General features: G+C 34.5%; 1 protein-coding gene across 1 annotated transcript; it reads right to left on the bottom strand.

The window, feature by feature from the left end:
- Positions 1-234: 234 nt before the first annotated feature.
- LOC109059110 (protein phosphatase 1 regulatory subunit 1B) lies at positions 235-25,244 on the bottom strand. The gene is made up of 5 exons (XM_042745117.1): positions 24,536-25,244; positions 5,812-5,895; positions 4,786-4,861; positions 3,308-3,427; positions 235-1,855 (listed from the first exon to the last, which is right to left on the bottom strand). Exons 1-5 carry the CDS (start codon positions 24,638-24,640, stop codon positions 1,716-1,718), a joined length of 525 nt encoding a protein of 174 aa, XP_042601051.1. The 5' UTR covers positions 24,641-25,244; the 3' UTR covers positions 235-1,715.
- Positions 25,245-27,424: the final 2,180 nt, after the last annotated feature.

Genomic DNA, 27,424 nt, shown 5'->3' with positions numbered 1-27,424 from the left:
AAACTGGATGTTTTTGCCAAAACTGCCCACACATGCTCGACTTGGCAGCATTAAACCAAAAATATGCCTTTTTGATGAACATTTTTTTTGGTCAGAGTATAAAAATCATACTTTCTTTCCAAATGTAAAGTAATAGCACTTCAAACCGAGGTCAAACATGCCCAGTTTTGTTCAAAATTTGAAGACTGTGTAATGGAGCTTGCCTTATTATGATCCAAAAACATGACACTTTAATTCAGTGCAAATATGTTTATTGATACAGAGACTTTAACCTAAAACACTTCCATAGTTCCTATGGATAGCGATACTAATTGGGTACATTTTCTCAGATTTTCTATTGTACGTAAATCAAAATCAACAACATGTACCTGCATGAGCTTTGGAGAAATATATATGCATACAAACGTGATTAGTTTCGATATAAAGCAGTACAATTTCTTATAAAAGCAACATGTGGCTGTCTGCATTTTAAACCATCATCAATCATTTTTAAAAATAGTTCAACATTTTTCCCTTAAAAGATTTTGCTAAGGAAGAAACTTCAAAACTAAGAGAAGTAATAAGTTACCCAGCTAATATTAATGCAAGTTGTTAACTACAGTAATCGACTGAAATCATTTACGTGTTCCTGATGTACACGAGCGCTGAACGTTCACCCCGAGGCACTGAATTTGGAGTTTTTTTTGTTATCTGTAACCAAATACAGTCATATCAAGAGATGCAAATTCTATTCTGTATGCAAATACGATGTTTATAGCAGCTTTGATCACAATGTCATTGACAAACCACAAATGTATCACAGACAACATTGTAGGAATGTGTTTTTCACAGTCTGCCACGATTAGTTGCATGAAGCAAAATCTCCCAAAACAGTGAGATAAAGCAAAGTAGTATTTGTGATATCTATCCATGTAAAAACAAAACAGCCTTTATTGGAATATTACTGCAGTCTTTATCAGCTTTTGTTTTTTTAGAAGTATGTTTTTGCCTCAACTACCAATGGTGAATTTAGAAATTATTTTAGATCATTTTAGAAATGAGTAATTATTTCTTTTTATATTTATAAATATTCAAACATAATTATATTTGTAATTATGAACATTCTTTTTGTTTGTTTCTGCTAAATTAACTCATGTTGGCAATGGTTTAACAAATAATAATGCTGCTAAATACTTAGATATTGAGCCTTTCCATGTGCTCTGGGATTATTGTTTTTGGCAAATGATTTCATGGGAATCAGTATAACAATTCTCTGTACTCCAGATGGCAGTGTAGGCCCAAAGAAACGCACCGATCGCAAAACACACTGCAACTCAAACACACACACACACACACAATACATGACATGATATGAACACATTTTTCAACGCTTCACATTCATTCTGCGCTGCACATAGAACTAAACATTTGTACTTCATATTTTTGTTCGAATGTATGAAATGCAGGGATGATATTAGATGACTGCTGATGGATTTAACCTAATGTATTTCTATTTCATGGCAATGTCGGGGTGAATGAATTGTTTGACCACTCCAAAATCCCAGTCTTTCAGAGGTTTTTTTTTTAAGTCTATTTTTGTCTCTGAATACAAACAGACAGCCGTTTTTAATCAAGTGATGGAATTATTGACAGCCAGTTATCAATAAACAGTAATTCTGATCTCCAAACAAGGTTCTGCATTATGAAAAAAAATCTCCAAAGTTCCTCAGACTTTATCAGTCCACATTTCTGCACTCATCCTCTGCCATAATTTCTGCTTCTACTTCTTCCTCCTCCTCTTCATCGGTTGGTGCCGTGGCTCCTGCCTTTCTCATGCCGGGCTGGTGTTCTGCCATGCCCCTTTGCTCCTGTGAATCTTTAAAATGAGAATTTGTTAAACAAAATATGGAATCAACACATATTCTCATATTTGATTGGCTGATGTTTTTGGTTGAATGCTGCATAAAAATACAATATGTTTGTTGAGTTTCTAAACTGGATTTTTTTTTTTTTTGGAACATTAGCACTGGTACAAGAGAGTAGCACAATATAAGAAAATTGTATTTTAATGACACAAAGACCACATACGTGACCCTGGGCCACAAAACCGGTCTTAAGTCGCTGGGGTATATTTGTAGCAATAGCCAAAAATACATTGTATGGGTCAAAATTATCGATTTTAATATCATTAGGATATTAAATAAAGATCATGTTCCATGAAGATATTTTGTAAATATATCAAAACTTAATTTTTGATTCGTAATATGCATTGCTAAGAATTTATTTGGACAATTCAAAGGTGATTTTCTCAGTATTTAGATTTTTTTTTGCACCCTCAGATTCCACATTTTCAAATAGTTGTATCTCGGCCAAATATATATATTTCGAAAAATTGACACTTAAGACTGGTTTTGTGGTCCAGGGTCGCACATACTTTATCAGTGCTTAAGTAAAACACTTGCAATTTACACTGAAATTTAGTGGATAAAACAAAGATGCACAATAAAAGACTGTACTCTGAACCCAAGATCATGTAAAATGTAAAAAAAATAATAATAAGTAACTTAAGTTTTCCCCTCTAAAAACTAGTCTTTAAAAACCCAAATAACCCAAAGTCCACCTCCAATTGCATAAAAACTGTGATAATCTAAATCTATCTAAATGTGTGTCTACAATATATTTCTCAGAAAACTGGGTTACACTTTATTTTAAGGTGTCCTTGTTACAGTGTAATTATACATTTAAATACTAAATAATATTAACTACATGCACTTACTATATGGTTAGGGTTTGGCTTAAGGCTACTTGCATGTAATTATGCATAATTTATTGTTATTATAATAGTAAGTACATGTAATGTGTAAAAAGGACACCTTAAAATAAAGTGTTATAATAGTAATTTTATGTGATTGTTTATTAGTTAATATTGATATAATTTGTTGAATTTTTTTGTTTTTCTGATTATCTGGTATTGTCGTTTTATCGCTGTTTAATGCATCATTCAATGGAAATGTAATAAAAATAAAATAATAAAACATTTTAATTTCAATTTATTTTAACTTTTGAAGTTATTAAATATATTTATTATATATGCATAATGACTCTTCTTAACTTTTACCCCTTTAAAACTAATAGTTATAGTAGTAGAAAGTATTCAATAATATTAATTTGATATAATATTTGAGAAAGTGTGAACATACGTTTCTCATACTATTGTGATCATGCAGCAGCAACCTTTTCAAATTAAATGATAAAAAACTGAAATATAAGATGGATAACGTAACATGCATATGTGGAGGGTTCATCTGTGATGTGATATTAAGATTACCAGGTGTGCAGGATGAGGAAAGCTCCTCCCCCCCTCTCTGAATAGGCTCCTCCCCTTCCTCCTCTACATGAGGATACACACCTAATTTCTGCATGTGAGCTTCAGCCATCTGCTGCACGGCTATAAACACACGACCACAAACACACACAGGGGGATTCACAAATCAGGGATCATCAAAGCACAAGGGACAAACACAGGAACATACACAAACACACACAGATAAAGACGGATAGGGTCTGTTTACTTTTTAGCAAGACTTCTGCACTGTGCCGACCAGAATGGGTTTTATTTCTGCTACAATGATGGGACATGTATGGACAGGGATAAACCACCTGTCTTTTTACAAATAGATAATTCACAAAACAGACAAAACACACATTCAGAGACAATATCACATCATTTTCCCTTCTTTTAATTTCACGCATTAAAACAAATTTAATTTTGTCATTTTTTTTTTCTTTTGGTTTCTGCCATAGAATAAAACAATAATAATAATAATAATAATAATAATAATAATAATAATAATAATAATAAAGGTAATTTTGACTTTTTGTCCCACAATTCAGACTTTTTTCTCACAATTCTGCAAAAAATGCCAGAATTCCAAAATAGAAACTCAGAACTGCAAGATATAAAGTCAGAATTCTGAATTACTTTCTTGCAAATTCTGAATTCTCTCACAATTCTGACTTTTCCCCTCAGAATTCTGAGTTTACATCTATTTTTTCACTCACAATTCATTTTTTTTTTTTTTTTTTTTTTTTTTTTTGTCATGAAATTGCGAGTTTATATCTCAATTCTGATTTTCTTTTTTTTCCCCGGAATTGTGAGTTAATATGAGATAATTCACAATTATCTTTTATTTTTATCCCGTGGTGAAAACAAGCTTCTACAGTTTCTCCTAGAATTTCCAAAGAGAATTAAATGGATCAAATTAGACAATTAAGCAATATTAGAAAAGCGGTAGTGCTTTCAAACTCAATATCACCTTGATATCAAATACACTAAGCTAATAAGTTACAATTTAGACAAAATTCGGCCAGTTATTTTGTTTATATTTGCTCCGTCAATGAAAATGGATCTAAACGGAGCCAAAGATGAAAACAACAGCACTGTTATGTTGACATAATCTAGTAATCTAGATTGTCCTCCGTGGGTCACAATCTTTGTAGTGCATTGGTCTGATGGTGAACATTTCTGATGGACGTCTGTCCTCTAAAACTGTGTGTTTGCAGCTGTATGCTATCTGCTGTAATCCAGGATGATCCAGAGCAGCACAGACTCACACCCGTCACAGCTGTCACCATCTCTAATCTTACACACGCATGGTAAAACGAGAAAAACAGACTTGCAGCTTGGGAGAGCTTTTAAACCCAGGGCCGGCACAGTGCAGGAAAGTCTTCAGAAACAATATGTATACTAAAGGAATATACACAATATACAGATCACACATCACAGGCAAAACTACAGGCTTTTACCTTTTAGTGATGGTGGCTGGTAGATATTTGGGTTGATTCGTTTTGGCTTGAGGACACCATTTTCTCCTACAACCCACTGAAGAAAGCATATATATGTTAAATGTACATATGATATTACACACACACACAGATTTTACATTGGACATAAAGTGTCAACCCTACACAATTATTTTTATTATATAATATCAAATATCATAATATTACAATAAAGTATATAGGTCAAACATTATGAAAAATCATAGATTATTATAATCTAAATTAAAATAATTATTACATATATACATATACAATTAATTAATATTCCTATTCTGTACAATTTTAGAATCACTGATGTGCTACTATAATTTTTGTTAATATTTTGAATTAGATTTTCTTCTTTTTTATGTGTTAATTTTATTTTAATTTTAGAGTTTTAGTAATTTTGTTATTTTTGTATTTTTTTTTATGTCTATATAGTCTAAGTTTGCAGTTTATTTAGTTTTAGTTATTTTAGTAATTCAACAAAATAAATGAAAAAAACAACTTTTTTTTTAAATTTTATATTTATTTTATTTAATGTTCATATTATTTCAAATAAGAAAATGTTTTATAGGTTTATTTAACAATAATAACCCTGATAGGAATATTTAAATTTTTCTGGTAAATATTGTAAATGGATAAACAACAAGAACAAATCTTGAAATTATTATGAAAAAGGCTTATATTATATATATATATATATATATATATATATATATATCTATATATATATATATATATAGTATATATGTCTAGATATATATAGTATATATATATATATGTTAATGCAATGGTTTTACTATGGTATTATTTAGCATGTATCATAGAGATACAACAGTATATGTATATTATCAATAAGATCATCACTGTATAATCACTTGGCCACAGTATGTTTATTGTAAGGGATATACACAACAAAGCTATACATAAATTCATTCACTTATCTTTTACATGCGGCTGTATTATGAATGTAGTTAAACCTCCAGAACTGAGGTGGCAGTGTGGTACCTGATGGGTGGAGATGTCATCCTCAGGAGATGTTTGGTCTGCTACTTTGAACAAAGTGGCAGGTGTGGGTCTTCGTCGTCGAATCTGAAAGACAAGCAGTAGAGAATAGTTAACGGGGGGAAAACAATGAAAGAAAATCATCTCACTTTGCACAAGTATGAGTGAGGAGCCAGGAACCTTTTACTCAGTGATTAACAGTAAAATTATTACAGGGTCAGTCCTCCTGCAACATCATAATACATTTTACAACATCTTTGCATATTAGCTTGTGATATAAGTTTGTTATTTGTCTTATCTTATTACATTCAAATGAACCATTCTGTATTCATTTACTTTACATTTGTATTTATTTGCCATTAATTTCTCAGACAGTCTATCACAAACTCCCTGCAATATCCCCATTTGGGAAACCCTGTTCTAGATGTTGACTTTAATGAGGACATTTTGAATATTGTCATTGCACGTGTGACAGCTTGGCCAAAAAATGTGAATTAGAGAACTGTATCTGACGCCTCCCTCCACTCAAACCCGTCCCTGAACAGAAAACATTTATACAAGTCTGCCTGATATCAAATGCACAAGGACACAAATGGAAAAAGTGACTCTAGAGCACAACGAAGCTCAAAAGTACACAGAGAACTGACTGACTAATGATCTCAAGAAAACAGCTCTTCCTCAACTAATCACCTAGTCCTCTAGGAACTCTGCCAGGTAAACACCCCCACATCATGGCAAAATCCTGACTGAAACCTCACAATTATTAACTTTAAAAGTTTGCTCCAAGACAAATTTTCCTCCAGGGACAAAAAAGTATTTTTCAGTTTTAATTACATTGATAATTGCAGATAAATGCAATTTCACAAATCAATTTCAGCTTGTTGAAAATGAGGTAACCAGTCAATAAGTTCGATCCCAAACTAAACCCACGTGAAGAGCACTGATCAAAAGAGAACGTCTTTCGCAAAAGAGCACCTGATTAGATTTCAGAGGAACCTTGAAGTAGAACAACAGGAGCCTTGAAGTATTACACAAGGCTTCCTTTAACACAGCAGCTCTCAACTCCAGCCTTGCAGAGTTTAGCACCAACCTTAATCAATCACACCTGAACAAGCTAATCAAGGTCTTCTGGATTACTAGAAAGTTACAGGGTAAGTCTGATCAAGGCTAGAGCTAAACTCTGTGGGGGGTTTTACACAACACCGTTTTCAACTAAAAACATTTTTATACATTTTTGACATTCATTTCCACAATTTGGGGGCCTAAAAATGCAAACTTTTGGAAAAGTGCAATTTGTAAAAAACAATACCGTTATCATCGCGTGTGTAAACTACAAAAACGCAAATTTGTGAAAATGGTGACGTAATGCACATTACATTTTCAGTCTATAGGCATATGTGTGTATGTGCGCAGGCATGTAGTGTTTGTTTACAACAGGGATCTCCAACCCTGCTCCTGGAGAGCTATCATCCTGCAGACTTCAGTTCCAACCCTGCTCCAACACACCTGTCTGTAATTATCAAGTAGCCCTGAACACCTTGATTAGCTGGTTCAGGTGTGTTTGATTGGGGTTGGAGCTGAAATCGCAGGACAGTAGCTCTCCAGGAGCAGGGTTGGAGACCCCTGGTTTACAAAATGATATCACCAACTACTGGCCAGGCATGCATAAAACAAATTTTTTTATGTTTTCATGGATCGATGTTTGTATGTTTGTATTTTTAAATTTTAAAAAGTAAAAAGTTTTATGTTTTTTTTTTTTGTTTGTCATGTAAATGTATCCTTAGATAAGTACAAACTCTCACCCTAAAAAATAAGTTATTAATTGGTTATTTTTAACATGCAAGGCTCTATCAAGAATATAGAGATCAAAAGTAGTTCTTGACATTAACACTCTTAAACATAAAAAGATCCTAAAAGGGTGATGCCATAGAAGAACTATTTTGGGTTCCCCAAAGAACCTTTCAGTGAACAGTTCCTAAAAGAACCATTTTTCTTAGTGTAAAGAACATTTTAATAATCTAAAGAGTCTTTTTGTGGAATGGAAAGATTCCAAGGTTCTTCATGTTATTTTTAAGATTTTTTATTACAGAGAAACACAAGGTTTCTGAAGAACTAAATAATAAAATGTTCTTTGTATACCATAAAGATAGGCCAATTTCAGAGAGGCTAGCAATAGCAAGCTAGCTTTAAAAGCATAAAATTCCACCCTCCCTGCAAATCACTCTCCAAAGCCAGGCGTCCTCTAAAACACATGAATGCGGTCTCATTCACCGGCGATAAAACATTACAGTACAAAGGGCATAATATTACAATAACAGGCAGGTTAGCACAGCCTATCGTAGCCCTCGGACCGAGGGATATGATTGGACAAATATTTTATGCCCCATGCCTTCCTCAGATGATATAAATACATATAAATACATTTAGACCACTTAACTCAGTGATTGATTGCTATGGGGATGTGAGTTTTAAACAGCTTAACAAAAAATGTTTTTGAACTAAATCATCTACCCTGCATTTAAAAAGGGTTCTGCAGCAAAATCTGGCCCTAATTCAAACATTTGCTGTAGATAAAGCTTTTTTTGTGCTTTATGCATGTTAATGAGTCTACATAATGAAAAACACAGAATAAGACTAAACTTCTAAGTGTTACCAACAAGCTTTCCAAATAAAGGACAAGAAATAATTGTTGCCCTTTTAAATGTCCCACAAGGCCACCTGGATGTTCTTCAGCAGCACTGGAGCAGAGTTCAAAGTGCTCTGGAGGAAGCAAAGTGTTCTGTGGCAAATCCTCCTCCACAACGCGAAGATCCACAAAATGAACATTTGTTCAGTGACGGTGCCACATTGTAGGGGTGTGTTGTTTGATACAACTAACTTTGATGAAGTTCAGAGCACATTTTTTGAAGCCAATCATGCAGAAATCCAGATAGTTTCTTCTCAGAACTCCATGCAGTCTAAAAAAATGAAAAGAACATTCTTTCCCAGATGTTCTATTACATATGCCATGTATACACATAATTGCTAACTGACATAGAACATTGTCTCCCATCTTACACTGAAAAAAAAAAAAAAAAAAAAAAAAAAAAAAGTTTGTGCAATTCGCAAACTTTTCCATCTCCAGCCTTTTTTCACTCTTGGATGTGCTCTCAAAACAAAACTGGCATGCATGTGTTCCAGCACTATTCAATATTTCCTGCCCTCTTAGACAACACAGTTTGTCTGTTCACTGACCATCTGATGCATATTACACACTAAACTCTAGTCAGGCCGGCTGACTTTACACAAATTCCAAGAGTATCAGTTTGTCTGGAGACAAGGTTATATTTATAAGGTCTTGGGGTTGATAAAACCAGCACTTTTGAAGAGGAAATGATCACTGGTTTTGCCAAAGTTTTATCTGATGCAAAGCAAGTGAACTACATATTCATGATTTGGTTCTCTACAATGACCTGTAATGATCAGCAGTTTAATGCATCAGTGTGATGCACAGAATAAGTTCACAGTACGCGGTGCACTAACAACCACAAAGCAACATGCTGAAACCACTTAGAAAACCCTTAAAAACCACAGTGACACACTAAAATCAATCTGACACCCTAGCAACATGCTAGAACCACTCTGAGCACCCTAGAAACCACACAGCAATAGATTGAAACCACTTAGCATAACACATTAGAACCAATCAGAACACCCTAGCAACCGCATAACATATTAAAACCACTTAGAACACCCAAACAACCACATAAGAACACATTAGAACCACCTAGAACACCCCAGCAACCGCATGATACATTAAAACCACCTAGCAACTGCATAACACAAAGCCACTAAGAACACCCTAGCAACTGCATAAAACATTAAAACCACTTCAAACACCCTAGAAACCACATAACCACACATTAGAATCACTCGGAACACCCTAGCAACCACTTAACAACACATTAAAACACCCTAGCAACCACATAGTAAATCATTAGAAACACTCAGAACACCCTAGCACCAAATAACATTAAAACCACTTAGAACACCCTAGCAACCACATAACATAAACCACTCAGAACACCAGAACAACCACATAAGAACACATTAAAACCACTCAGAACACCCCAGCAACCACATAACACATTACAAAAACCCATTAAAACACCCTAGCATAAAACCGCATAAAAACACAATCATAAAGCCACTTAGAACACCCTAGCAAACTGCATAAAACATTAAAACCACTTAGAAACAACCTTAGCATACAAATACCACATAACACATTAAAACCACTTAGAATTAGTTACTGCATAACACAATAAAGCCACTTAGAACACCCTAGCAACTGCATAAAACATTAAAACCACTTCAAACACCCTAGAAACCACATAACCACACATTAGAATCACTCGGAACACCCTAGCAACCACTTAATTTAGTACCTTTTAAAAAAAAACATAACACAAACAACATAGTACATCAACAACAAAACAAACACAGCGCGCTAGACACCAAAAGAATTCCCACACAACCCACACCCACAATTACACCCCACACCAACACACCTTGAACTCCCAGCCTGCTCCCACGCCCACTACAAATGAAATTACCACCACCAAGAGCGCACCCACCCAACCCCCCTACGCAACACTGATCCACAACATCCCCCAACAACAAATCACACCAACACAAAACACATCCCACCACCCCGTCCACACCTTAAAACCCCTAACACAACCACAAAAACAACCCAAAAAAAACCACAAGGCCACACACACAAACCACAAAAACTCACTAACAACAAAATATTTCCCAACAACACTACAAAAATAATATCACACGAACAAAACAACCTGATACAGACCACCCAACAACCACAACACATCAACAATACGAAAATTAACAAACAATTAACTTCACAACACACAATACCCCAACCCACCTAAACACTCACAAAATACCCTACAAATAACACCCTGTAATACAGTACCCTACCAAAGGAACACATCACACGACCCACAACACTAAACACAACCACATTAACACCCGCCACACAACCCAAACAACATCACACCACACACCAAAATCAAAACAAACACACACAACACAAGGTTAGTCAAATAACACAACAACAACACAAACCCAAACAATATATCAAAATTACACAAACAAAAACTAAACACGAATACCACACAATACAACACCATAATTACACACACCACAAAACTCTTCTAAACCCCAAAACACAAACACACATTTCACATCCAAAACAGCAAAACACAACTTTACAAAAAAAAAACAACACAAACCGAGTGTCTGGTGTGTGTTTACACCATTAAACCACACTTTTCAAACCACCAAAAAACAACAAACCACACCACACCACACACAGCCTTCTTTTTCCATACACCCCCCCCACAACCCGACACTCCCCCACACCCCACCACCTACCCCACCCAAACCGCCCATCCCTCCCACAACATTCCACCACCACATCCAACCCCCAACCACCCCGCTTAATACCGTGGACATATCCTCACCCCCAACACCAAACACCCTCCCCCCCCCCCCCCGCCAACATCCAACCCACACCCCCACACCAACACATAAACACAACTTCCTACAACCATCCAACCACTACCAACCACCACCACCCCTTACCTCCCAATACCCCCCTCCCCACAAATACCTAAGAAAAAAAACTCAAAAAAAAAACAAACACAACAAAATAAAAACAAACAAAAAATCAAGAAAACATGGTGGAGTGAGAGAATGTGGTCAGTTTGAGCAAAAAAAAAAAAAAAAAAACAGACTATTAAAAAAAAACGGGGGGGGGGGCTCTCTCGGGGGGGGGGAGAAAGAAAAAATAAAGAAAACGAACTAACAAAAAAAGGTCAACACTCACAAACACTTTACAAATAAAACTCACAAAACTATTTTAACAATAAACCCCCACCCAACACAAACTACAAACACATTACCCCCTCACCACACAAGACAAAATAGTCCAAAAACAAACAACTACAACAAATGAAAATATTCGCCACCCTCCATCATCAACCCTCCCCACCTTCCAAATCACCCCACAACATACACACCCAAAAATAAAACCACACACACCCCACACAACACACCCCACCCATCTATCCACAACAAAACACATACACTATTTCAACCACAACAAGAACATTGAACAACTTCCAACAACACCAACCCATAAAAACCACAATCCAAACAACATAATACAAAACACAAACAACAGAATAAAACAGATAAATAAACGAGTAACCCAACAGCAACCCCCAACCTAAAACACATAAACTGCATTACGTCGAAAAAAAAAAACAACAGTAAATCAACGCACCCACAACAACAACAATCCACCAAAAACCTATGACAACAAAAACAGTCACACACAAACACCAGAGAGAAAAAAAAACGTGATGTATGGGGGATGGTCTGAGCAGGTAACAGAAAAGTTAAAGAGTAAAACAAAAAAAACGAGGTATGTGTCAGTGAAAATGGTAATGGGCAACAGGGGTGTGTGTGGGGGGATAGGTGGGGTGTGGGAGTGTGGAAATAAAAAAAAACAAACGTAAAAATAAAAAAAACAAAGGAAAACAAAAAAAAAAAATTAAAAAAAAAGTAAAAAAAATAAAAAAAATACAAAAAATAAAAAAAAAAACAAAAAAAAAAAGAAAAAGAAAAAGTTAAAAACAAAAAAAACAATACAAAAAAAGAAATAAAAAAAGTAAAAAAAGAAAAAAAACAAATAAAAAAAACATACAGAAAATGATTAAATTAAAAAAACAAAAAAAAAAAAAAAGTAAAATAAAAACACAAAACAAAATATAAAAACTAAAAAAAAACGAAAAAAAAATAAAAAAAAAACATAAGTGTGTAAAAAAGAACATAAAAAACAATAAAAAAAAAAAAAAAGAAAAATTAAATAAAAAAAAAAAATTTTGAAACACTCCTTACACATAAATTAAACCAAAACAAACACACAACACCCACACACACAAAAACAAACTAAAAAACAACCAATTTACACAACACTCAAACAAAACAACTACACAAAAAAAATCAAAACAACAAAACAGTCACAACAAACCACACAAATTAAAAACACAACTAACAAACGCTCCCCACAAACACAACAAACTTACACAAACAACCATAGTCATTACAGTCACTAACTACATATAGGACAACTACAAACCCAATTCAAACCCACGACTTAGAACACCCCAGCAACCACATAACACTAAAACCACTTAAACACCCTAGCACCGCTATAACACATAACACATATAAAGTATTTTAGAACACTTAGAAAAAACAAACATAAGAATACAGAACACATTAGAACCACCTAATAACATATTAAAACCACTTAGAACCAAGCAACCACATAACACATTAAAACCACTTAAAACACCCTAGCAACCACAAAACACAATAAAAAGCCACTTAGAACACCCTAGCAGCTGCATAAAACATTAAAACCGCCTTAGAACACCTTAGCAACCACACTAACACATAAAAATTACTTAAAATACCCTAGAAACCAATATAACCACACATTAGACTCAAACCAACCACCCTAGTAACCACATAACACATTAAAACCACTTAGAACACCCCTAGCAACCGCAGCAAACATATTAAAACCCCACTCAGAATAATATCCCAGTAAACATGCAGCAAAATGAATAATAATTACAAAAAACATAAAAAACATAGCAACACATCTTTGGAATTATCCATAGCACCCCTAGCATCATAGTAGCAACACCACTCACACATTTCTACTCTAGGAAAGTACAAACATTCAGCTTATATAGTTCTTTAAACACTTGACGTTTTGTCTGGCAAACCAAAACCACTTTTTGTGGTTGACAGTCATTTTATCATAAAAACGATAAAGTTCTTATGCTCTCTGTCAAAGTCACACTCTCATGTTATGTAATATGACGGCATCATTGTATAGAGCAGGTTTCCTCATTGTGGCAGCCCTTGGGTCGAGAGAGAAAAATGTTTGGTCCCTCAAGCACTTCAAATAATGTGGGTATGAAAATTCAAACGCAGCATCAGAAAGTTTAATATTAACTTACATTGTGTCTAGACCGACGCTAGCGTGCAACAAAATACAACAGAACTTTTGTGCTGTCTCCCAATTTTATGTGACGGTGGGGTTTGTACAAACCCCCCGACAAAAAATCTTTTCTATTTATTACGTGCGGGAAAAAGTTAAAATTTTTTGCAAGCTTTGTCGAAATTCCAGTGGGGATATAGGGTACGAAAAAAACTTTGGCGAGTGTGAAGTAAAGAAAAATGAACAAAGAAAATGATAAACAATTGAATGGATTAAAACGGTTTTGAGTGAGTGGTGAGTAGAGAGACAATCTTTTACGGAGGGGTTTCGGGAATTTTTTAAAAGATTTCTTTTTGGCTTTAGCCTAATTTTTTCAAGATCTGGGGTTTAAAATTTTAGTTTTTGTTTTAAACTATGGCTAAAAACCCGCAAAAAAATATTCAAACCACATTACCCCTTTTTAAACATTAAAAAAACCCAAACACTTTTATTTTGAGATTATCACGGGTCATATTTTGTATGTTTTTCCTGCCGCAAAGTTGCGGGAAAAAAAAAAACATTTCAAAATAGAATTCGGTGTATTATTGTCACTGTTGCGGGCAGGGGTGGTTAGGAAAAAAACCTACTACATAAAAAAAGATTTTTATTGCGCGGGGACTTTCTGGGGGGGGCCCAAAACCTGTTTACGTTTGCCCCCCCCCCCCCAAAAAAAAAAAATCAAAGAAAAATAAAAAAATAATGTTGACAGATTTTAATATGAACTGTAATTAGGGAAAGGGGAGAAAAGGATCTATTTTGGAAAATGTTAGGAACGGGTTTATTGGCCTGGCAGACAGGGAGACCCAAGTTTTTTTGTTTGTTCTTTTGGTTTTTAAATTCCCCAGGAAAAGGTTCTTCTTATTAAATGCAAAAAGGGTTCCCAAATTTTTTTTAAATAAACAGAAACGGGGGGGAAATTAAAAATTATAGGCCCAGGGGGCCCTTGGCTTTTTATTTTTGGGCAAAATTGGCCCTCGGCGAAAAACAAATTTGAGGAACCCGGTATAGGGGAAAAGACAATATGGGCCCACATTTTTAAATACACAAAATAGAGCACCAAAATCTTTCCTGGTTTTTTTGGTAACTCTCTTTACACGAGGTGAGAAAATTTTTAAATTCATTAACAAAACAGCTGTTAGGATGACAGGTTTAACAGCATTTTCTACGAAACAAAAAGTCCTTTTTTCCCCAAAAGGGATTTGCCATTATTATTTTGAGCCCCTCCTTCCCCCGGGTTTCCCCCTTTAAAATTTTTGTGTTTTATTTTTTACAAACACACCCTAGAAACACCATACCACACACTATAAATCACGCGGAAAACACCCTAGCAACCACTTACAACACATGAAAACACCCTAGCAACACATAGTAAATCATTAGAAACACTCAAACACACCCTAGCAACCAAATACCATTAAATTAAAACCACTTAGAACACCCTAGCAATTAACATAAACCACTCAGAACACCAGAACAACCACATAAGAACACATTAAAACCACTCAGAACACCCCAGCAACCACATAACACATTAAAACCACTTAAAACACCCTAGCAACCGCATAACACAATAAAGCCACTTAGAACACCCTAGCAACTGCATAAAACATTAAAACCACTTAGAACACCTTAGCAACCACATAACACATTAAAACCACTTAAAACACCCTAGCAACCGCATAACACAATAAAGCCACTTAGAACACCCTAGCAACTGCATAAAACATTAAAACCACTTAGAACACCCCAGCAACCACATAACACATTAAAACCACTTAAAACACCCTAGCAACCACAAACACAATAAAGCCACTTAGAACACCCTAGCAACTGCATAAAACATTAAAACCACTTAGAACACCTTAGCAACCACATAACACATAAAAATTACTTAAAATACCCTAGAAACCACATAACCACACATTAGACTCACTCAGAACACCCTAGTAACCACATAACACATTAAAACCACTTAGAACACCCTAGCAACCGCATAACATATTAAAACCCACTCAGAATAATATCCTAGCAAACATGCAGCAAAATGAATAATAATTACAAAAAAACATAAAAAAAAACATAGCAACATCTTTGGAATTATCCATAGCACCCTAGCATCATGGCAGCAACACCACTCACATTTACTCTAGGAAAGTACAAACATTCAGCTTATATAGTTCTTTAAACACTTGACGTTTTGTCTGGCAAACCAAACCACTTTTTGTGGTTGACAGTCATTTTATCATAAAAACGATAAAGTTCTTATGCTCTGACTCAAGTCACACCTCATGTTATGTAATATGACATCATTGTATAGAGCAGTGTTCCTCAATAGGCAGCCCGCGGGCCGGAGAGAAAAAAATGTTTGGTCCCCGCTAATTTCAAATAATGTGGCATGAAAATTCAAACGCAGCATCAGAAAGCGACATTAACTTACATTGTGTCCAGACCGGACGCGAGCGGTGCAACAAAATACAACAGAATCTGTGATGCTGTCTACACTGGATGTGATGCGGTGTGGTGTGACAAATCCCCGACAGAAAACTCGTTCTATTTATTACGTGCTGACAAAGTTAAAATGTTTTGCAATGCTTTGTCGCATCCAGTGTGGATATACGATGTGACAGCAAAAACATGGCGAGTGTGAAGTAAAGAAAAGTGAACAAAGAAAATAGATGATTCAAATGTGAATGGACTGAACGGTTTTGAGTGAGTGAGTGAGTGAGAGAGACCATCTGTTACGGATGCTGGTTTACAGTGAGTTCATAGATTTAACGTAAGTTTGCTTTAGCCTAATTTATTTTCAAGATCTGAGGTTAAATATCTATTGTTGCTTTCACTATGGCTATAAAGTTCATGTGTATTGTTGTTTAAACTCACATTAGACACTTTTAACATTGAATAAAGCACATAACCATTACTTGAGATTATCACTGTCATATTTTGTATGTTGTTCCTGCCGCGACGTTGCAGAAAATAAAAACTATTTCTAAAATAGAATTCTGTGTCGCTTATTGTCACATGTTGCTGTCACGGGTGGTTAGGACAAAAACTAGCTACATGGAAAAGATACTTTTTATTGCGTCGTGTCACGTCTGGTTGGGACACACAGTGTTTACAGTTTAATTATTAATTATATGACCCCCCCCCCCAAAAAAAAAAAATCTAAGTATAAAAATAATAATGTTGACAGATCTAATAATTTAATCTGTAATTAGGGAAAGTGGAGAGAAGAGATCTAGTCTGGAGATGTATAGGAACAGTTGATTTGCATGGCAGACATGGAGATCCAGATTTTTTGTTTGTTCATTTGTTTTTAATATTCACCAGGCAAAGTTCTTCTGTATCTAAATGCAAAAATGTTCATAATTATTTAAATAAAACAGACTACTGGGGGGAAATCTGAAATATATAGGTCAGCGGCCCTTGGCTTGGTATTGTTGGCAGAATTCGGCCCTCGGCGAAAAACTAATTGAGGAACCCTGGTATAGAGGAAAAGACAATATCGGCCACATCTTTATACACAAAATAGAGCACTCAAAATCTTTCCTGGTTTTTGGTAACTCTCTTTACACGAGGTGCAGACACGTTAAATTCATTAACAAAACAGCTGTTATGATGACAGGTTAACAGCATTTTCTACGCAAGCAGAAAGTCCTGTGTTCCAAATGGATTTGCCATTATGATATTATGAGTCCTCCTTCCCCTCAGGTTCCTTTAAATATTTGTGTTTTACTTTTACACAAACAGTTACAACATTTTTCACATCGCAGACTAAAAATGCTTATGGTTTAGAGACATTTTAAAAAACAAATTGCAAGCAACAACCTAGCTGCTCAGAGATGTACATTATAATTACAGTACACTGAGGGACAGTTATTTGAATAATATATATTAAGTGACATTTAAATAATATATATACACACACACATTTTTTCTCTAATGTGTGGCTCAAATTAATAACTGTAATAACCTATATAATTATTATTTATATCACCAAGCAAATATGTTTAATTAAATTGCTCTCAAGTCCAACTTTTCCTTGTTTTTCAATAACAGAAACATGCTAAAATGCTATCTTGGTACTTTTTAGACATGCAGATGCATGATACCATTGCTTATTCTTTACCCTGGAGTACCATATTCCATTGTATATGAATACAGTAATCATTAAATACCATATTCAGTATATATTGCGCAGTACCATGGTAGCACCAGAGTAGGCGATGTTTTTGTAGGGCTCAGCTAAATGAAGCTGGACATACACATCCTCAACACATACACACTTCAGCATGAATTGAGCAGTGAATCTGATGGTGTCTGTCCCTGTGGATAGACTTAGAGAATAAAATCAGAGTCCTTGTTCATTTCTGTTTACCCACAAACACACACGGCACCAAAGGTCACCTCGTGACGTCAATGAGTCTGTGTGTGTGTGTGTGTGTGTAGATAGTGGATTAACTGTAAAATCCAGAGTCTAGCAACTTTTTACTCAGTGTTCTTCACTCGTGTCCCAGAAGGCCGTATTTCTCTGCAACGCTTCAGCAGATTTCCAGTCACTGGCTGTGGAGCGTAGCTTGACCATTGTGAGATTTCAATGACAGTTTCACACTGCTGAAATTACATAATCTCAATCTCTGGCGCTGTCATCACCTCTTTACAATACAAGCAGGCACCATCGCCTTATGTAACATATTATGTGCCCTTTTGCTTTTAGTTTCAAGCTATATTTAGAGTCTGAGGCCACATTGGAAATCTGAGATTTAAAATCTGAAAGTAACTGAAGGTATTAAAGTAAAAGAATAAGAATATTTATGTCACTTATATGTTACTTGAATCATTCTCAAAGCTGGAGAACATGAGCATTATAAATTTTGTTAATGTGCTGTTGTCAATAATGAAAAATGAAAAACACCAAATACTAAGACTAATTCATAAAATGTAATCGTCAACTTCTCAGTCAAATCGTTATATTATAATTTATAATTAAAAACCTGGTTTAAAATAAAAATCTACATCCAGTCTGTTATAAAAGCTAATTAAATCTATATTCATATTAATATCAAATAAAATCTATATCCAATTTATTATGGAATTTTAAACAAAAATCTGCATCATCTATTATAAAATCTGCATATGTTCTATTGTAAATTTGGACAATTATTATTTAAAAAATCAAATCAAATCTACATACTATCTACTATAAATGAAATAAAAGCTACATCTATTCTATTATAAATTAAGATATAGTCTATTAAATCTGTTATACAAACTATTATATAAACATTTTTTAATTAAAAACCTACATTCAATTTATTATAAAATAAAAAATGGCAAAGTCTATTATACAACGAAACAAAAAATCTAAATCTGATCTATTATAAATTAAAATTAATAAAAAGTAAAATGTTTGCTCAATTTGCAAATGCTTTTATCCAAAGCAACTTGCATTCCACTTTTACAGGGACAATCCCCTTTGAGTGACCTGTGGTCAAGGACTGAAAGTTCACTGCTGATAGAAAGCAAACCAAACCAACAAACTCATGCCCAACCTGTGCTGCAACCACCACACTACACCATTACTGACAGATCCCACAGACTAACCCAAAACCAACAAATAAAAGCAATGCATCAGTGCTTCAAACTGCCTAAAAATGAAATAAATGGCAGTGTGTAGAACTCAACAACATGTCACAGTCTGCCAATAGAGCTTCAGTTGTATTGAACCCAGAACATTCCTCTAGTTGATCAATACTTGCAGGAGTAAAAAGGTGCAGGAGCTGTGTAGTCTAGTGGCTTGTGTGATGACCCTGTGCATTTTTAGGTTATAGGTAAAGAGACAGTAATCAATAAACCCCTAAGTGTCCTTTAGGTTAGGCCAGTATAAATACTCTCACAATCAGATGAATGTCTGACAGCTCTGATAGCAATCTATAGTCCCCCGGGATTAGAGTGCACGATAATATAGTCACATTTACCTTTGGAGAGATTAATCACATGAGAAATTATAATCTTGTGGTCATTCTTTCTAGAATCACTGGCTTATATGTATAGCAGCAAATCAGTATATTAGAATGCTTTCTGAAGGATCACGTGACACTGAAGACTGGAGTAATGATGCTGAAAATTCAGCTTTGCATCACATGAATAAATTACATTTTAAAATAGCAATGATATTTCACATTATTACTATTTTACTATCTATAAATGCAGCCTTGGAATGCGTAAGAAGCTTCTTACAAAGCCTTTAAAACAAAATGGTAGTATACTGTAGTTTAAAGGATTTCAGTAAAATACTGGTTCACAATTTTATTTGTTTGTGTTTGTATTAGATGTTTCCTAGAGCAGTGTTTGTCACGCAGATTGTGCGTCTACACTAAATCGCTCTCTTATGTAAACCACTCATGAGCATTACTCTTCATGTTTTGTCCTGTACACCATTGTTTTTTCCTGTTTACTTAAACTCGTAGTTGCTACAGTGAAGTGCATCGTCTTTTCTCTGGGTGATGCACATAAAATGACAAAGTGTATTTTAGCCTAGATGACTGTAACTTGAGGCACAAACTCATTTTTCGGCCATATACAGTAGTTAACATTTAAAGTGGATCAAAACCTTTCATCAAAGTTTTCCTAAACTTTTTCGATCCACTTCAAATGTTGACTGCTGTATTTCATATTGCTTATGACAAGGGAGACCAGGTCTAGTTTTCACACTTGTTTACTTCATTGCCTTAAAGTCTTGACTACAGCAAAACTATTAAACTTTCCCACCATTATTGACAAGGAAAAAATACAATTCATAAAACCCAATAGCAGGGCATGTTGTCAATCCCCATGTGACCGCATCACAAAAAAACAACAACAGTAAAAACATTAGTGTTCCTTACGGCATCATTCAGTTAGAAGTAAACTAGGGCACAATATCCTTTTTTATTACTAATGTTAATTTTTCCATTTATCCAAACATTATATTATTTTTTTGTGTAACAGACAATCATTTCAGTCTCATAATGAAATTCAGATCTAGGCTGATGAAGTTCCCTGGGTGTTTTATCCCCTTAGGGACCTCTAAAGTTAAACTGTGCTGCCGTATATATAGAATCCATAGTCTGGATCAGCTGTACTTCATCTAGTATGTATCCTAAATAAGATAAAGGTGAATAGGTGAAGAAATGAAACAGGTTACTAGTTCACATCCCAATGTCTTCAGTGATCTCTGTTCTTTAGAGGTCCTTGTTACAAAAGTAGCTGAAGGTTCGAAGGCAATTATAAAAACTAGGACGGTGAAGTAGCAACCCTGATTTCTGTTAATATATGAAGTTAAGAAGTGGCACGCAACCCTGTCCAAGTCTTTTGTGGTGTCCACATTAGTGACGCACGACAGTCAGGTTTGATTTGCACTGCAAAAACCCTTTTCTTTGCATTCTTGGTAACACTTTACAATAAAGTTTCATTTGTTAACTATATTTAACGCATTAATATTAACTAACAATGAACAACACATTTGTTACAGTGTTTATTCATCTTTGTTAATGTTAGTTGGAATCAACATGAACAAATGGAACCTTCACTTAAAAATCACACTTGAAAACTTGTCAAAGAATATGTCTTGAATTTATAGAATTTAAATTTCTTGTTTTAAGCATTGATCATGAGTCTAATAGAGCACAAATACAGTAAAAACAGTTCTATGGTGGAATATTCTTACAATATAAAATAACTGTTTTTGTATTGGAACATATATTAAAATGTCATTTATTCCTGTGAGCAAAGCTGAATTTTCATCATCATTACACCAGTCTCCAGTGTCACATGATCCTTCAGAAATCATTCTAATATGCTGAATTGCTGCTCAAGAAATATTTATAATTATCAGTGTTGAAAACAAATGTGATGGTTCATATTTTTGTAGAAACCGTGATAAACACACAATGAATAGAAAACAGCATTTATTTGAAATAGAAATCTATTCTAACATTATAAATTTCTTTACTGTCAGTTTTGATAAATGTAATGCTTCCTTGATGATATATATGAATATATCTGACTAGCTACTTAGCTGCATGCATAATTTTGAAACCTGGCCAGAAGATTCAGTTAGAAACCAGAGAGCCAGAAAAAACTCATTCAGCTCAAGCTGTTCCACAGACGCTGCTGGACTGTTTCCATGTGCAACAAAATACAATTAAGGAAGGAGAAGCTGATGTACACATCATCCAATGATGTTGGAAACAACCTTAGATTTAAATTTAAGACAAAATGATCAGATGTTCTTCCTTTCATTGAAGCTCAAGATGCACTTTGGATCATTTGAAATCAGGCTAGAGAAGATGATCATCAGGTTTTGTTCATGTCACACCCTCTGCTCTGCCAGCACTAGAACCCAGCGCAACCCATCCATTCATCAAATCTGGCACTAACAAGCACAACACATGCGTCCATCTCAAGAACAGGCTTAAAGGACACAATGTCTTCACAACACACATCCTTTCCATATAGAATATTACACTTGATTATAAATGAATGGTTCATGCAATAATTGAAAAGTCTATTACCATTTTCTCACCCTCATGTAGTTTTAAACCTGAATTATGAACAGCCAAATTTGTAAACAAATCATTCAGACCAAATTTGTGAACTAGATCAACCAACTCAAAAATTGGAAAAATTACTGTATATAAAAACTCAAACTCAGAAAAAAATAAAAAATAAATTCAAACAATTGTAATGACAATGTCTTGTTTGTTTAGAACTTTTTACATAATTTTTACTGTTTGTAATGCTATAATGGTGATTTTAGACATTTTGGTGTGAAGTGGAAACAGGGTTATTATACTTAACTACAAATTAAACCTGAAACTAAAATGTAAAGCCATAAAAAAAAAAATAATAATAAAGAACAAGCTCACTTACATAAACTATATGTACTTAAGCTAGTTTAATTTGATGTACTAAAATCTAAATACAAAAAAAAAAATTAACTTTAAATAAAATTAAAAGGAAAAATATAAAAATAAAAGCTGATTCAAGACAATAAATATAGTGTCTCGATACTAAAATAGACTTTTTGGAGCAGGGACATTTTTCAAATCTTCTCTTTTGGTGTTCCAATAAAAAGTCAATTTGGTGAGTGAGTAATGCATGTATGTTTATTTTTTGTATGAATAATACCTTTACCGAATAAATGTGTTTACATATTTGCTATAGAGCGCAGACGTATCTGGCTTCTCTTCCTCGCACCTCTTTTAACTTGTGTCTCGGGAGGATGATTCGCTGGCCTATCTCTGCAGCAGCACAGTACAGAACAGCTCCCCGACCCACTTTGTTAAGACTAAAATTACAACACCAACAGGACAGGGAACTGGTCCAGGATGACACACACACACACAGTCTTGCATCTGCACTCTCAGACATCCAGAAAAAAGAAATTCACAGCCATCCGTGCACCTCTTTATCTCAAAAATGTATGTGCAATCCAACTGAAGGCCAAAATCAATAGCGGACTTAGAAACATGCAGATGAACATGGTGCAATTTCCCCACTGCATGCAGAGATTATAAAACCACATCCTGGTATCCAGAACATCAACTCACCCCAGTCCAGGTCACACACCGTTTACCATTTCCAGGACAGATTTATAGCCTTTAAACTTCGCATTTTATGAGCGTGCTCAGTAAGTGTGTAGGGTAAACATAACTCCAGGTCACATTTGACCCCAAAATTAAAAGAAAAATTGAGAAATTATATTTTACATAAAGAATATGAAGCCTATTTTTCGGACCATTAAGATTGTTTTGCATTTGGGCATTACTTTAATGATAAATAAGCACATTTCTCCCAGGAAGTCCTTTATGATTTCCAGGATGTCCTTTTTTATTTTAAAATGGTACTTTTTTACTTTTATTTTTTAATTAAAATGGCATGAATAAAAAGTTATATACTTTTTTTGTAATTTCCCTTACTTTCTTTTGATTCCCTTTTGTATTGTAACAGAATTTTTTTTAATCTTCATTTTAAACATTTGATTTTTAAAAACTTTTCAAAGATTTTTAATAATAATTATACATAGAATATCATAAGTTATACATTCTGTACATTATTTTTTGTTATTTCCATTATACTCATTAGATTCTAATTCATGTAACAGATTTTTTTTTAAATCTTTTATATAAATTTAAAAAAAATTAAAATGTTCAAGTTTGACCTTTTTTTGTTACATTTTTTTTGCTTAAAAAAAAAATGGCATAAATAAAAAAACTGCAATAAAAATGAAAAAAATATAAAAAAAAATTACATTAGAGTAATTCCAGTAATTCTTATTTTTATTTTGTGTTAAAATCAGGAAAATGTCACAATGGATTTTTTTTTTTTTTAAAGAAGTAAAAATAAGCCTGATCTGTTTTAAACAAAACTGATTTTGGCTTAAAATATGACCCTGACATGTTCTTGACAGGTTCAAGAGTTTCAGCAAATTCTCTATCTAAAATGTCTATATCATGCACACTAACACTTCAAAGTGACTTTAAACTGCTTCACCAGGATAAAGTAGCTTAGGGCCCAAAAGGGTCATTTCTTCCAGTCAGCGTGTGTGTGCGCAAGTCTTACCATCTCAACCTGCCGAGGGTCCAGCTGAGTCGGTTCTGTTGGCGGGACAGCGAACTGGATTTTCCTCCTTTCTTTGGGTTCCACGGGGCCCTCTGAGGGATCCATGATGTGCTTTTGTCCTCTGTCAGTCTCACAAATATCCCTGGAATCTACCTATGCCTGTCTCAACATACATATGCACACACACACACACGTGGCGTCCTCCAGGCAGCTTTCTTTAGTGCTGGTGCTGCAGTCTCCTCTCTCCTCTCTGATTTGTCTCTCTGTTGAGCCTCTCAGATACGCCGGTGGCCTCTTTTTTTCCTGTCTCTTATCAGTGTGACCTCTGGTTTTCTCCCTCTCACAGTGTTTGGAGTGGGTGTGGGCATCCTTATATCAGCCGGGAGGACGGAGAGGGGCGGAGCTCAGAGAAAGGATGGTACACTTGCGTGTTTTAGGGGGGTGTGCTGACGTTGATTTCTAATCAGAAAAAAAGAGATAATCTCATCCAGCTGGCTGAGCCTCTTTTGGCCTCTATTTGTGAATAGGAGATTAAAAAAGAGCGAGAGAAATGTAGAGAGAGGGCAATAATTCATGTCAGCAACCAGTTTGAATGTATGCTTCAGTTTTACACATTCTGAATAGCTGTTGATGTTGACAATCATCAGAAGTGACACTGATGTGATTCTTAGTACAGCATCGATAACTTGTCCAACTTCAGTGGCTCTGACTTAAAGGGATAGTTCACCAAAAAAATTAAAATCCTTTCATTATTTAAATGTCACTGTAATATTGTATGACTTGCTTAATCTGTATTCTGTAACACAAAAGATGATAACTTGGATGATGTTTAATACGGTGTCAATCAGATATTTTAAAAGTGACAAGTTTCTACGTACCTTTTTGACAACCATATGTTTAAAAAGCATCCAAAACACATTTTAAATAATGTTTGGCATGTTGTGAGTATAAATGGTTTTCAAATAATTCTGCATGTTTGAAAAAATTAGCAGACAAAAATCAGGAAAAAAATTTTTTTGTTGTTAACTGAAATAAAGCATAAAAAATGACTAAAATAAAAATGACTAATAATATAAATTTTAACATTTCTAAAAGATAAACATCAAGAAATTTAGAAAAATACTGTTATACAGTTGCTAAAACTTACATTAAAAATGAAACCTGAAAATATAAAATTAAAAGCTGGTTGAAAACTTAATAAATACCATAACAGAATATAAATTCAATTAAATACTAAAACAACAGTGGACATTAAGCAACTGAAGCAACACTTGAATGATTTTGTGATGCAAATGCACACCTGGGCCAGCTGCATTAATATAGCCATTATGTTGAGACTGTGCCTAAAGAACTATTGTATGACTAACTAGCAGTTAACCAAATGCTAATCAGACTGTTCAGTATCAAATTAGACCAATCCAGGCTGTTTTTATGTAATTGACTTAAATAGTAGTGAACAGTCTTAAACAAACTTGTGAGACTACAGGTGTCTCTGAAGTCTTTCTTTCAAAAATAATAATATAACAACCCATTTAAGTTATATGTGCAAAAGTTACACAATCTTCTCCAGCAGGATAAGTTCCTCTCAACACAATGACATTCGAGTCCACTGCACAGAAGACTTACTAGCGACACCTAGTGGATAAAACATGAAGTGTATAATGAAAACATCAAAACATTTTAGAAGGCAAATAAAATTTGACCTGTAAACACAGGATGCGTGGGTAAGTTGTGCTAAAAGAACATCCAGGTCACATTTACCACTAATATTTTGTTTGAGATTATCTAATAATCATTAAGTGCTTAAACATCAAATAAATCCAAACGTTTCCGCTTTGCTCCTCTGGTCTATTTAAGCATGAGTGTTCATGTGAGAGCTTAAATTTAGCTGAGCACCAAAAATAGTGACTTAAAATGGCTTTAATCAAACTGTCATCAGCAACTTCAGACCTGCTTCTGATCTCTTATTTGAGACTAAAAGAAATGAGTCAAACTCAGTCACTGCTACAACATTTCAGCCAGGATTTCATCACAGTATCAGGTTATGAACTGTCTCTATACATTAAACAAACAGTTAAAACATTAACAGAAGCTTTCAATAGAATTGGTTTCCTGAATTTGGATCAAATAAACACTGCCTTGGTGAATATAAAAGATTTATTAAAAAAAAAAAGTCCTAATGGCAAGTATTTTGAACTGCAGTGTTACTATACCTGGCTCAATTAAGGTACACATTTAATTAACGAAATACGTTTCAAAGGGTTTTCAGACTAATGTAACTAAAGTAAATACCAAAAAAGTGCAACAAATGGTCCTTGCTCTTCTACTCACATTTTTCCAAGTCCTGAATGCCACTGGGAACGAACCAAAAAATTCATTATCTAATGACCATGTCAGCAGCTGTGGAGCACTCAGGCCGGCTAGCTTGTTTTTTGAATGCTGCATTCTGCAGATGGTTGAACACAAATTTTCTCACTCATTTGCTCACAGACGAAATCTGACAAGTGCACGTCTCGACCTTCCCAAATCCCCCGATTCAAGCCATGCTGAGCAGCGCTCAATGCCAGCCTCCTAAATCTCCATTTGGCATCTATGAGAAACGGCCTGAAAGAACGGGCAGTTGATTAAAACAAACTCCTTGATATTAAACTTCAAGGCATGAATATTGTATTGTTATTATTTAGTGCTGTCAAACACTTAATCGTACCCAAATATAAAAGTTTTTGTTTAGAAATGTATGTGTACTGTGTATATTCATGTATATATAAATACACACACAAAGTAAGTTTTGAAAATATTTACATGTATATATTTATATATAAATATATTTGATACATAAACAACATTTTTCTTAAATACATACACGTGTGTGTATTCATAAATATACAC

Source organism: Cyprinus carpio, chromosome B19, assembly GCF_018340385.1.
Source record: "Cyprinus carpio isolate SPL01 chromosome B19, ASM1834038v1, whole genome shotgun sequence".
NCBI classification, from domain to species: domain Eukaryota; kingdom Metazoa; phylum Chordata; class Actinopteri; order Cypriniformes; family Cyprinidae; genus Cyprinus; species Cyprinus carpio.
Note: the sequence above shows the minus strand (reverse complement) of the source record. Positions and strands in the feature narration are given on the sequence as shown.

Excerpts from the sequence above, each read along its gene's own strand:
- LOC109059110 (XM_042745117.1), bottom strand. The coding sequence starts at position 24,640 with ATGGATCCCTCAGAGGGCCCCGTGGAACCCAAAGAAAGGAGGAAAATC. Across the intron at positions 4,862-5,811 it reads ATGACATCTCCACCCATCAG|TGGGTTGTAGGAGAAAATGG; the intron begins GTACCACACTGC and ends TGCTTTCTTCAG. Across the intron at positions 3,428-4,785 it reads CCAGCCACCATCACTAAAAG|CCGTGCAGCAGATGGCTGAA; the intron begins GTAAAAGCCTGT and ends GTGTGTTTATAG.